This window comes from Chelmon rostratus, chromosome 6 (genome assembly GCF_017976325.1).
Source record: "Chelmon rostratus isolate fCheRos1 chromosome 6, fCheRos1.pri, whole genome shotgun sequence".
In the NCBI taxonomy this organism is placed as follows: Eukaryota; Metazoa; Chordata; class Actinopteri; order Chaetodontiformes; family Chaetodontidae; genus Chelmon; species Chelmon rostratus.
In genome coordinates this window covers 16,729,066-16,743,017 of record NC_055663.1, presented here as the reverse complement: position 1 = coordinate 16,743,017, position 13,952 = coordinate 16,729,066, and the positions used below count along the sequence as shown (strand labels likewise).

The window sequence follows — 13,952 nt, the reverse complement described above, 5'->3', positions numbered from 1 at the left end:
GCACGTCAGCTCTTATATCAAATTCGCCATTTCTGACCTTCACCCTAGTTTCAAGTGGAGGGTGGGGGGGTGCACGTGAAACAGAGTGGGAGAGGGTTAGAGAGAGTAAAGGCAGGAGAAGTTGTGCAGAGAGGAGACTCCCAAGGACGACTCCAACTTTCTAATGGAGTCTCCAGAAGCTAGAGGTAGGTGGTGAAGAGGAGGGCAACAGGACCAGCGGCTCCCTCTGGGGTGAAAGGGGTGAAGGGTACCAGTGAGGTAGGCGACAAAGACGACGGGCAGCTTTACTGATCCATCAACCGTACATATAAGTTAAGCGTTAAGACATCGCATCCTGCTATTACCTATTGTGTAGATATCACTTTTCTTCTTCTTTTAAATGTTCTTCGTTTTATTTGTGTATATTTCTGAACTACAGAGGACTAACAGCCTGTGAGTCCCTCGGTGCAGCCGAACAGTAAAAAGACCTTTTCTTAAATAAACCATGAACGAGGGAGATTTCATTGTTTCTGCTTCATTTCGAGACATCATAGCACGTTTTGGCAAGCCATGACATGAACTGGTACAGGATGAGATGTTAAAGAAGCTTGTCAACAACAATGCAATGCGGCCTTGTCTTCAGCCATATTTTTAATCGTACTTTCCATACTCGCTTGTTCACTTTACACAAAGCTATGGCCACACTATTTTTTATCAGAGGACATACAAAAAAAGGGAGGAGACAAATCTCTTTTGCCTTTTGTTATTTCCGACAAAGTGCTGGAAATGTCGCTCTTGCAACACTTTCTCCATATGCCTCCAGACATCATCAAAAGACTATTTTTACTTTTTATTGGTAAATCGTCAACTTTTATTTGAAAGTAAAACAAATGACAGACGTTTCAGCCCCTTGGCGCACCATCATGTGGGCAGGACAGCAAAGCCAGGCAGCCTGACGAATGCCCGGCCAAGGCAAGCTGGAGGGAAGTAAAAGACACTCCTCAAACGGGCCCGTCAGCTTTCAAAGAAGCAGCCATTAGCGAGTGCTCATCAAGCGGGAGCAGGGGCCCGTCCATTCCCCTGGTGAAGCGGAGCAAACGGCAGGCCACAATGCCTCTATACGGGAGGAGGGAGGCGGAGGACTGCAGAGATGAGCCCTGGACCCAGTGGTGTTTCCGAGCGGAGTCAAGCCGCACGTCCCAGGCACACTCAATTCCCAGCCCAACTGTCACTGCTGGCACTCAATTCAGCCCCTTCAAGCACATAATCTGTGCTCGTATGGCTGTTAAACACCACACACTCCGGTCCTTCACTCATCCCGTGCCATGGCATTGTTGTGTCTGCCGCCTTTCTTTCTATTATTGAGCCATTAAAGGATTTGGACAGAGGGCCATTTCTCAGCATATGGTATCTTGATCAGCGACAAGGCAACTTAAGGACAATAGATTCCTTGCACATTTAGAAACTGTTTTTTTTTTTTTTTTTGTACAAGAAGCAATGCAGGAAATATCACTAGATGTATATCTATATGCGGTGTGCTTTGGAGCATGCTGTAACTGCCGCAATCATTTGCTCATTGGTTCACGCGGTGTGCGGCGCTATCGCCGGGAACAGGTGAGAGAGCTGACTGAGATTCTTGCAAGTCGGAGGGACAATCATTGCATTAATCTCAGTGAGCACAGTGGGGTCTAAGGTGGCACGGTGCCACGCCGGAGATTCCCACTTACGGCCATCTCTCCCGATGACAGAGCGATAATGTCACATGGGTCCAGGTGAGCGAAAAATGGCAGCCTGCTTGATGCTCAGCCGGCTGCTTTAATTGGCTAAAACAAAGTAATTTGAGAGCAGTATGGGGGGCACGAGGGGGTAAATGATGGGACAGAAGGTCATCGCTTCTCTTTTACTCTGCTGTGTGCCATCCACCAACACTCCCAGCATGTGCTACAGTTAATATTGAGATCTATTATACACTAGCTTTTCACCATCTGCTTCACACACTGAGAACCTGTGCTGCACACCTTGTTATTCAATAAAAAAAAAAGAGAGAGAAGTTTTGTTTTGCTGCACTGTATGTGTGTTTGAGGATGCAGCAGCACACTTTGATTCGTGGGGATCATAAGACACTCAGATGTTACTGATGGTGGGTAAATCATAACAAATGATGTAATAGCATCAAAAGAGCTTTTAAAGCGCAAAGAGCAGAGTTTTTTTTTTTTTTTTTTTTTTTTTGCCAAAAATGCCCTCAGTATCCATATGGCGCAGTCAGAGCTGGGAACAATCCAGCATGATGCCAACACTCTTTTTATTCTACGCTTCAAATCATACTAGAGCTGCAGTGATAATTGTCATAATTGATTGATGTTTCTAATATTTTCTCTGTTAATTGATTGGTTGTTTCGTCCATAAATGATGGGTGAAAGAAAAAGAATTTTCCCGGAGATTACCGTGATGTGTTCAACAACAGTCCAAAACCCAAAGGAATCGTAATTTTCACTGCTTAAAAAAACTGCAACTCCTTGTTTTTGAAATCTTGAAATTACAGACTGTATAAATAACCGAATTCACCAATTATCCAATTGCTGCTCATTTATTTTCTGTTGGTTTCCATGTCACTGGAAAGAGAGCTTAAGCTTATTCAAAGCAGGAATCCAGTATGACAAGTACTGCTAATGTAGCGATATCTGCTGATATCTAATATTGACGCACTGTTAGTAATTAATCAATAAACTGCAACTCTTACATACCTCATCATATTTATGCACTGTTTCCTAAGGTCTGATTTTTAAAGTATTATTTTATTACAGTGTATCCCCTAGTGACATATTATCAAGACTTCCAACACTGAACAAGTGAAAAAGTGACAGAAACAACAGGTCACAACAGAGGGTGCAGCGCTGCAGACATTTTTCCAATATAAAACCATGTCTGACAGCATTTCATTAACACTTCCACGTCCACTCTGTGTGTGCATCCAGGCGTGTGCGTCTGTTCAGGCGTGCGGAGACATGCGTGTGTTCGAGCGCGCGTGTTTGAGCGCGTCGAGATACATGATGCACCTGTGTTAAACAAATGACCCCCACGCCTGTGTGGGTTTCTCCCAGGTGTGGCTGATGCATGGATCATGTGGTGCAGAGTGCCCGGGGCCACATTGGCTCAATCGTCCTGGGATCACCTCCGAATGTGGCCCCGAATTTGCATTGAGTGAAGGAACGGTTCACCTCCTCAGCACAGCCTTCGACGCGTCTGAGGTGCAGGGGAGGAGTGTGCTAGACCAACCCCCTGCAGGCAGAATCAGGTGTTATCTGTCTGACTGGGGACACCACCATCAATCTCTCCTGTCCACTTTCCTTTGCCCAGAATCAAATCAGCACAGGGTAATACATCTGCGCTGACGACGTGCAGACAAGATAAGCAATCGAGTATGCCAAAATTTTGCCACGTTTGCCTGATGTGTGAAAGGAGGAGCGATCGTGTATTTATCACTATATGCAACTGGTTTAGCCTTTCCGCTATCAAGGGATGCTGTGATAACACGAGATACCGCTGTGCTACCACTTAATTCTTCAACTACACCCTCAAGTTTTGCTCTCACATCGCTGCTGCATTGGATAACAGAGCCAGAGCAGCAGCCGTCCAGGTGCAAAGTTGCTGTAAATCAGATAAAAAATCTGATTTGTACATTTGTTCGTCCTTTTACAGACCTTATTGCAGGCTCTGACACCGAAAGCAGCTAAAACTGACTGACTCTGAGACTAGAGAAAAACACACACGAAAGAAAACAACAGCTAATGTAATCTGTTCAGCCTGTGCTGAACCTCTAAGATACTTATTTCCCATCTTTCAACACACATTACCTGCGCTGCACGTCAAGGTTCAATTTTATGCCCCATCTTATTATCCATTTACAGGCGCACACTTTTCATATCAACGGAAAACAAAATGTTTCCTCCCACTGCTGTACCGACAACGCACAGATGAACTGCGCCTTTGAAGGCCAGTGACTCACACAGCGTGAAGCATGCCTCTTAAATGAAGTTTAATATACTGTACTGGCCCGGAACATTTTGGCAAAAGCCTTGCTGATTGTAGCATTTTTTCACTATAAACAGTCCAGAAAAGTTTTTCTATAATTAATCGACCTCTTCTTTATTCTTACATCCATCACTAGTCTGTCTCACATCTCTGGCTCATTCAAAATTCAGCATGCTTTCAACTGATTCAGACAAAATAACATCACTCGGGTTCTGCTCTTTTCGCCGGTACCTATTATGTGAAGAATTGATCTGAAGATTCCACCCATTACACTACACAGTGAGGTGTGGCCCCCCCAGCTACCCTGCAGACTTTAAAGCCCCCTGTGAGCTAGCCTGCAGCTTCAGATTCTCCTTCTGGCTGTTGCAAATGCAGCTGTACTTGAGACTCAAGTTGACCAAGCTATTACTTTAAACTTAAGAAGGACCTGTCTGAAGAGCTTAGGCAGGCAAACGTAGCACCATCTGCTAAATGGCTTGAAAATCAGTTTGATCTCTCCAGGTTTGAAGGTGTCTTTTTTCCAAATGTTGCTCTACAGTCCACAATAAAAGCCAAAGTTAAACAAGTGCACTTTCTTGTAATTAATCTGTATAACAAGGATTGCTTTGCCTGGGGCCACCAGGCGGCACAGCACAGGGAAAATGTGAAAGTCGACCGAAAGATGCCGAAGAGAGCGGGAGGGGAAGAGGGAGGTGAAAAACCTCTGTTGACACCTGGTCTGTATGATAATCTGATCTGTGTATGATGGCTCAGAGTTTGAAAGGCACTTTGTCCAATTAGAAGTGTGCAGCAAATTTCCACCTGCCCCTGACAGAGATGAAGTGGCTCTTTCAGAAGACGCTGTGGCACCGAGCCAGCAAAGAGTGCCCAAACACTGCAAGTGGAGCAAGCAGAAATTAATGAGCATCACAAGCCACACTTGTTTAACACAAGATGACATTGAATGAATATTCCCTCAGTTCAACTGTTTCATACTATCTTTCAATTACTCAAACGTAAAACCTCAACAAAGGCTGAATGAAAGTAGTTTATCAAGAGGAGAAGATGAGGTTTTTGTGCCAACAGTAATTCGAAATGTACACATTTCTGAATTTTTACAGACTTTTATTTCATTGGTATTGTTAACCTGCTACTTTCCAAAAGTGCTTAACCAAGCTAGCCAAATATCTTTCAGAATGGCTGAGAACACTGGAAAAAACACAAAAAAGTCACCATCTTGTCAAGATTACACATATTCCTTCTCCCTTGTTCAAAAAATCCTGAAAATATGATATTATACTTTCAAAAGTTGAACCACTTCACAGGAGACGCCTCCTACTTCACCGAAAAGTCAGTTTGTGGTTTGTGAACCGGGGGATTGGCTTCCGAACTATTTGTGATGTCACAAATCATGCTCGTAGACCCGCCTCTCTCAAACCGGCTTTTCAGTGCGCGCCGAAAAACTTCCACTTTCAGCGGGTGAATGTGAACACACACTTCTGGTGTCTAACTCTGAGCATACATCATTCAGCACAGCGAAGCTCAAACATTCAACTGTGGAAACAAGAAGACAAAATACATTTTTGAGAGGAGGGGGACTTTAAAGGTGAAAAATAACTCCTTTAACTTGAAAGCAACAGGAATCGTTATGTGGCGAGTTATTCATTAGTTAGCACAGTGTATAAGGAACGTCTGCATGACATGCCACTATCAACATCAACCAAAGGCCTTCATCTTCCTATTTCTGTATGTCTATTTCTGTCTGTCACATAAAAATAGGCTTTTAACAACCCAGCATGGCGTTAATTATTGCCTCTTAAGTACTGCATTAGTAAAATAAAGCTGCAAATATTGATTGATCAGATGATATTTGTCAGCCAGTGAGAGCAGGATTCGTGTATCATACATGCTGAAGAGGGACTTTGTCTTTCAATCACTGTCAGAAAGCAGCACAGCAGCAGCATTGCTGCATTGATTGAGCTCCGTCGTGCCACACTCTGTCTCCGTACGCCTCCTAAAGCAATCAATCCACAGACACGCAAGAACCAAATATTCATTAGCGACTTATTCATATTCAAAAGCTGCCTTTCGAAAGTAACAAAAGAGCAGAATTGTCTTTGACAGGCGCATTACAATGATTCCATGACATACTGTGTGAGGCCTGAACAATTGTGATCATCTTCTATTATCTTATGAGTAAAGAGTTGTGTTCATTATTGTTGTCTGCCAGATGAGGAAATCTGTACGAACAACTAGATTATCTAACGAAGATTATAGTGTTCGGATCCATCACAATCAGACAAAATGTTACACTGTGAAACAAATACAAATGCTCCTCTGATTCCACAAATATTCGAGCCAGAATTCTCCACTCAGATTTGTTTATAATGGCACAAAGGTCGGCAAAAATATGTGTGTTTGGACAACACACAGACGAGTGTGAGATGTTTCCCTAAGAAGGAGCTAATAGTTTCACACAGAGTGATTCAACATGATTAATACTTATGGGTATTGTTTAACTACTCAAGCCCACTGGCCCTCTGTAACTGGCAAAAAAAGAGAGAGATGGGCTGCGATGTTAATAATTAGTTGGTTCTGCGCTCAAAAAAAAAAAAAAAATCTGTCCAACCTCACCAGATTTTAATCAAAGGCTGAAAATAGTAGCTGATTGTAATCGGCACTCAGAAGTCACCAGGGGTGTTTGAAGAGCCCGTCAAGCCTGAGAGTGGAGCTAATTCGATTAAGTGGCGGCTGTACCTGGAGGGGACGGATCTGTATCTCTCCCTTTTTTATTTATGAGATTAAGTCGCGCTTGTTATTCCAATATAAATAATCAAGCCAACAGAAATGACACTGATTTTCAAGTTGTTTTATCTCCCTCGCCTCCAAAAGTTTTTTGTTTATTTCAGGTGACAAATAAACTTTTGTGGAGTAATACTCTCGCAGTATGTAACGAAAATTGCGGCGGAGGGTGTGTCAGCGTTATTAACTTAGCCCATGTGATGGAACCAAAGGAAAATCGGCGCTCGGAAAAAATGTTCCGCTCCTGCAACTGTATTATTTATAGTATTTATAATCATACGATTTGAAGATGGATTCGTGCAAATGAAAAACAATAACTTCACTTTTGGTGAAATAATGATGCAGGGACTTGGGGGAAAAAAAAAAGTTAAAACACACACTCCCCAAACTGAGACCCTACTCGTGTCTCGACTATTCCAGTTATATTTAATACATCCTGAGAATACATAAGTGCACACATTGTTAAGTTACATTACCGAAGGAGAACGCACATGTATTCTTCTGCCTCACTACTGTTCTTCTCCTATAAAGTGCAACACGTATTTCCATTTTCATCTCAATCTGATGTCGTAGTCCACCACTCAACAGGGTCCTTAAAACAGCTGCTGCGAGAGCCATTTAGCCTACAGAAAGCAACATAAATAACGGTTAAGAGGCTCTTGAGGTGTGCGGTTTGAATAACACACTTTAGATTTTACAACACTGCCTCTTCCCGTTTTAAAGCCTGCATGTGCACACAGCGTCTGAGAGCACCTCCGCTGCTGGGAGATCATCCTGATTTTTCTCAAGTGTTCAACACATGTCAGCGCTCTGCAGCCTGCACAAAGCCGTAAAGAAAAGCATCTTTTCTCTGAGCGTGCAGACGCTTGACATGACTTGACACACATGACATGAAGCAGCATGAATGTATACGTCCAAAGTGATTTCGTTCAAAAGCAACGATGGTTTCAGAGATACTGCTGGTCAAAGTTCCTGACGGAGAGCTGGGATTTTCAGCGCTTGGAGCTTACCTACCTGCTCGGGAGCTTTGCACCCTCCACACTGGTAGAGATGTGAAAGGCTTGGCCCTAGATGTGACACAAGAATTCCTCTGAGTGATCCTTCAGACCCCTCTGACCACCTCTTTCCCTCCAGGCCTCTTCTAAGGGGCCCATTTCAAACCAGAGAGGCACAGAGCAGCACGGAGCCAAGCGGCACCAGTACTCAGGTCACAGTGTACCACATTAAATTTAGACGCCTTTAACGCCCTCCAATAATGCATCTGGAGTATTTCCGGTCATTACTATTCAGACTTTTCTATCTTCTATCTAAGATACAAACTTCTGTAAATGGGCCATAGATCTGAGCTATCATTCACCACTGGAGATTTCACATCAAATCTGGTGTCTGTCACCAGTTGAAACTTCCTCGCCAGCCCCAGTTAAGCCACTGGTGATTTAAACTCCAAAATAAATTGTCCCACAAGAATAAAACTTTCAGATTTGGTCTAGGGTAAGTTTGACATTTCCAAACTTTTTTTTAATTAATAGGGGCCTGTTAGGGGTTTGCAATGCGCTGCCTACAATATACACCCGGTATATCTCAAAACTGGCTTAAAAATGCAGCTCCACACAGTGTATCCTGAGCTGCCAGCACCAATTAACAGCGTGCACAACCATTGCACTTTAACTCAACTTCCTACACTGATTGAAAGCACATGGACTCAATAACACGAACCTTAAGCCTCGGTAACCCGAGTTTTCTGCATCATATTAGGTGCCACAGCGTGTAAAATGATGGACATTTGCACATAATTGATATAAATGCATAAAGATGTCAGCATGGTGAACCTTGGAGCTACTGGTCTAGATGTTTAGACTGACAGAATCCTGGGTCAACCGTCCTGTCAGTGTGTGTACATTTTCACTGGCCAGGGAGAAAGCAGCGTGTCGACAAAGTGGTTTCCTACAATTTATATCCACAGTCCTTTCATGCGGCTTCTCTCTTAAAAAATACAAAAAACAAACAAAAAAAAACTTTGTCTACATAATCACAGGTTCTTGCCTTTGCGAGCCATATTAAATGAAAATGACCAAAATCTTAAAACCCTGCTGGATGCTGCACTGATACACTGAACTAAACCAAAGCAGTTAACCGCCCAACCAGAAAGGTGGCCAAGACTCCTTTCAGCCTCACTCTCGCACTAGCGGAGCTCAAAACATTCAGATGTCTGCTATTTAAAAAGCACCAGAACTGTTTAGTTTAATAGGCCCCATAAGTTGCCTTTGTGAGTGTAATTTTCTCGCAAAACAGGATGATGAGGCAGGATGAAAAATCAGGGGGGACTTCATTTAAATATTTGAATATAATGAATTCCAAAATAAATTTGAGCCATTTATATCACAACTAAGACACTTAAGGCGATGGAAGCAAAGTTTTTGATCTGTGTTGCTCAAGCTAATGCTAGAGAGCTTTATTACAAAGGTGAACTTGTTTGTGATGGAAGACTTAGCTGTGAAGCTTTAAAATTAAAGATCACATTTTGATGAACTGAATTTGTATACAATCAAGTGAAAAACTTTGCAGGAAAAGAACTGTCTTCTGAGAAAATAATCTCAAAAACGCATTAAACAAATTGGCATACGACGATAGGGATTCTGCCTTTCATGGGACTTAAAATGTAAAAAGACGTTATAAAATAAGGGGGATGATTACAGCCCAAAAAAATGAATTACTTTATACATTTTGTGATTTATTATTTTGTACTGACGGCTCACATCCGACACAACAAAGTCTTAATCAGAGCTCATTTCACTAATAATGCTGATGTTATGTTGACATTTACAGGTACATCCTCCTTAGATGAGCATGCTGCCGCTCAAATGTAACTTGACCTTTGAAGCTTATCAGAAAGGTAGAAGTCTAAACTAAGAGCAGATGTTCCCGTCCAACACAACAGCTCAGCGGGACACTGAAGAGACGCTCTTTATCTGCTGCAGTTAAACTGGCTGATGTTTTATACCCCCGGCCTGAGCAGAACTTCATGTGACGAGATCAGATGCCGAGCTTTGACTTCAAATGGGCTCACTGTTAACATTTAACAGTGTTAACTGTCTGACAGGCACCAATAAAAGGCTTCATGATATTACCACCTCACCCGCACGTAAGAATTGAAAACGCAGGAGGGTTGAAGCTCAATATTATGTTACAGGCAGCCGGCCAGAAAAAAAGAGACACCTAATGGAGTTCCTCTGTCTGATCTGTCCGAGCTGAAGGCTCAGCTATAAGCCTGCACCTGCACCTTCATGCTCTCCAGAGCCCTATCTCATTGAATTTGAGAATGCCACAGTCGCAATAGGCACCGTCCACTCGCGTGGCGTGCGAGCCCCTCGCCAACTCCCGGCTTTCCAAGATTTCCTGTAAAACCTTCTTTTAAAAGCCTCTGCGTCCCTGCGCCTCATCCATCTCGTGTCAACAACAACTAAATAAATGCCGCCACTCTAGCCGAGAGCTCTCGTTTCGCCGCCCAAAATAAAACTGCTGGATGAAAGTCTGGTTACGTGTTCATTAAGAGAAGACTGAATATTTTTACACGCTGCCTTTTTAGTCGGGATCAGCTTCTAAAACTGCACTGTCAGGTAAGATTTGCTCGCCGCAAAGAAACCAACATTTAAAACGGCTCGTTTCTTTTTTTATCCTGAGAGAATGGTAACAAAAGCTTGTGAGGGGACAATCTGCAAACGCTGAGACATAATAGGTTGATCTGGTATTTAGTATGAAAAGATCAAAAGGAGGTTCAATCTAGATATGAGAGTGAAGCGAGGTGTTAAACAGGACGCATGTTTCATTCTCCACCGTAGGAAACCACATTGCACGTCACCTGCTGTCAACTTTCACAACGTCAAAAACAACTTCCCCTATAATTAGAAGGTTTCAAGCCAGGACAGAGGCCACGGCCTGACACAACCAAGCCATTAATATTGATTCTTTCCAAATTTGTGGACGTGAGGGATCTCGCCATATGAAAATAACACCCTTTCTACTTTCCAGTAATGATATCCACAGCCCTCCAAGGCCTGTTCCCTGACCCACTCGCGTCTCACAGCAGAGCTTCTGCTGAGGTAAGCCCTTTCTACTTAAAAGGTATTAGCACTCAGGGTTAAAACAGTAAATGCTCTGCATGCAGGATAAGAAATGTGCATCCTCGGAAAGTCTAATACAGCTGGTGTAAGGAGGGAAGCTGTGCTCGAGCAAGTCTCTGCCGCCTTTCAGATGTTGGTTTCTGCGGCTGGCCTGAAAAGCCCGAGTCTGAGCGTGGAAGTGTAATCCGAAAATATGTCTTACAAGTCTGCAACACTGCCGTGAGCCTTTTTATTATTATTATTATTATTATTATTATTATTGTTTTATTTTTTGAGTAATCTAGCAGTGAACTGTGCCAACGCAATAAACCAACTGCAGTTACTCCTTAATGGAATGAATCGATGCTTAATTAAATAAAGCAATTAAGCCGTCATTTCCGTGTGAAAGCAAACTTTTCCCCTGCTCTCCTGCACGGTGCAGCGTCCTGAGCGTTTCTACCAGTATTTCATTTGGAAATGATCTGCTCTGCGAGCCCGGTTAAGTATCCTTGAAAACAAATATAGGCAGACTGATAAAGGCATGCCTTGTAAACACTCTCCAGCATTTTTAAGAGAGCACAGATTAGATAGCAGACCACAACAGACCGCCTTTACTAAGCGTAAGAGTACATGAAAATTACAGAATGCACACTGAGATTTGAGCCACGTGGTTAAACATAAGAGAACAAGGGGTAAAGAAGGTGCATAAGGAATTTAATCACCAATCTCAGACACATGAAGACTTATAATAAGTTTTTAAAAAGTTCTCAAAACTTTTCTTCAAGCCTTCTGCCGCTGAAGCTCTCTAATAATCGTTCTCATTCTTCGCGCAGGGGTCGAAATAAAGTTTGAGTGCTGGGAAAGTCCTTTAAAGCTGCAGAGGTTGCCCCACTGAACATGTGTTTCTTTCTTTTTTCTTTTTTTTCACCCATTCAGCATTACATAACAGACCGAAGGCGTTCTTTTTTTCCTGTCTTTCTCTTTCCCAGACGCACTTTAATCCTGTGCATAAAAGGGTGGGGTGAATATGGGTCAGCAGGTTAGGAGTGTCTCCAAGTCAGACTTGCGAAAAAAAGAAATCAATCCACGAAGCCTCCCAACTACCTGTCTTAACCCCGCTATTACGTAAGTGCTCCGGCTGTGCCAACCCACAAACTCACACAGCTTCCCTTCAGTGGTGTATAAACACCCGCTCAAGTGCACAGATTTTCTTCTTCTTTTTGGAGTAATTAACCAACCGCGGTGGTCACGGGGAGCCGGCGAGCTCTTGTATAAAGTGAAAAAGATCTGCCATGATGATTTCTGCTCTCAGTTGCGCGCCTGTGTTTATGGCTAAACCTGTTACATAACCAGCTTACATTCCACATTCACCATATCACGCTCTAAATATACCCTTGCGCGCAGGGGGAGAGTGCGCACACGACGAGCGCCGTGCGACGAATTAATTGTCGTGTACGCGCCGTTCGCCCCGCTGCCATGTCCACACCAAGTGTGCCCGTCAAGAATCAGCAGAGAAATCACTGTTTCTTTGAACTTGGATGAGCCCGGTTAGCCTGTGCTGGAGACAGCCGAGAGGGGGTGTGGTTAAATACTGTCTGTACTGTACAACATGGACGGGACGTGGTGGAGAAATCATGTGAAATGAACTATTCCTCGGCAGCGATGCAGGCACACTTCTGAAGGGGCTAATTGACAATATGAGCCTGCTCAGTTTTTGTTTTTGTTTTTTCTGCTGTCTGATCGTGGGGAGGTTTAGTCGCAAAAAAAGGCGTGCAAAGCCCCTTCCTGCTCGCAACAGTGTTAAACAAATTCCAGCTGCCGGGGCGTCTGTTTTTGCACACAGGAATAGCCCCCAAAAAAAATTTAGAAAAAATCTGCGAGCTGGAGATGTTAAAAATCCAGCCAGACGGCGCTGTGTGCTGTATCAGGAACAGCGGAGGACACGTCCCTACAAAGGGAGAATGGGACTGATCGATAAACTGGCCCACAGTCTCCAAAAGTTCACTTTTGACACTTTGACGATATCGCGTCTTAGCGGGCAGGTTGGCCTGTTTTGGCACCGTCAGAAGCCCCTCTTGGTCAATTTGAAGTTGCTGGGTAATTGATTTATCTTGCAGTCAGAGTAAATGTGACATCTGTGACCGTATCACCCCCCTATGATTTGAGCTGTCAGCGGAGCCTGAACAGCGGCAACACACACCGAGGCACTAATTACGAGCGAACGGGCGAGAGCCGCGGCGGTACCGAATCAAAAACCCCGTCCCTGCGGCTGGCTGGATTTAGACAGTGTGCAGTTATTCGCGGGGACGCGATTTAATTCATTTTGAAGTTTGATGAAAAAATCCCTCGATCGGTCGCTATTTCCCCACACAGCGAGGAGCGAAATGCGCTCCGCTTACCTCTGTTGGTGCTCGAACAGGTCTGCCTTCGAACCGGGGCTGGATGGTCCGCTTTCCGGAGCGTCTCCAGGTTTACCGGGGTTTCCCTGACCGGGGTAGCCGGCTCCGAGGCGCTGTTGCCCGGGTCGCTCGCTGGATCTGGAGGGGACTCCATGTTGAATTTCAGATTTACTGTTTAACTACCGCTAGTACTTAAAACTAATTGTGTGCGATCTGTGAGCTCCGACACTGCGTCTTGCTATCTAATTTAGACTAGAAGTAAGAAATGAGAAATGCGAGTGTGTCTGGAGGTGGGTGTGTAGGTTTGATTGTCCACTAGCAGCGCTAGTGAGAGCTCCAGTCATGCACACTGAAAAGGGAGAGGTTGTCAATAGCCGAAGAATAGATGTAGGCCTTAAAGTAATCCATGCTGATCGACCCTGCGCAGTTCTTCATGGGTATGGCAACATTTTATGAGTCTGATCTCGCTCAGCACTTTTTTACATCTATGTATTGTCATGTTTTACACAATGGGTAAATTATATTAATATTACATAGGGGCTGCTGCTGCATTTGCAAGCTGAAAACTGCCCAAAATGGTCCAAAATACATCAGTGTGACATGAATGCGCATCATCTCATGATGTAAACCGCGTGTTAGGCTATTACACTGAAAACGGGAA

The 13,952-nt window shown here is 43.8% G+C and overlaps 1 protein-coding gene across 1 annotated transcript in view; it reads right to left on the bottom strand.

Moving 5' to 3' along the window:
- The window catches only part of roraa (RAR-related orphan receptor A, paralog a), a 178,718-nt gene extending 165,140 nt beyond the window's left edge, over positions 1 to 13,578 (bottom strand). The window contains exon 1 of the mRNA XM_041938262.1: positions 13,292 to 13,578. Coding sequence (XP_041794196.1) covers positions 13,292 to 13,445 — 154 coding nt within the window. The 5' untranslated portion in view covers positions 13,446 to 13,578. The remainder of the gene's footprint in view (positions 1 to 13,291) is intronic.
- Positions 13,579 to 13,952: the final 374 nt, after the last annotated feature.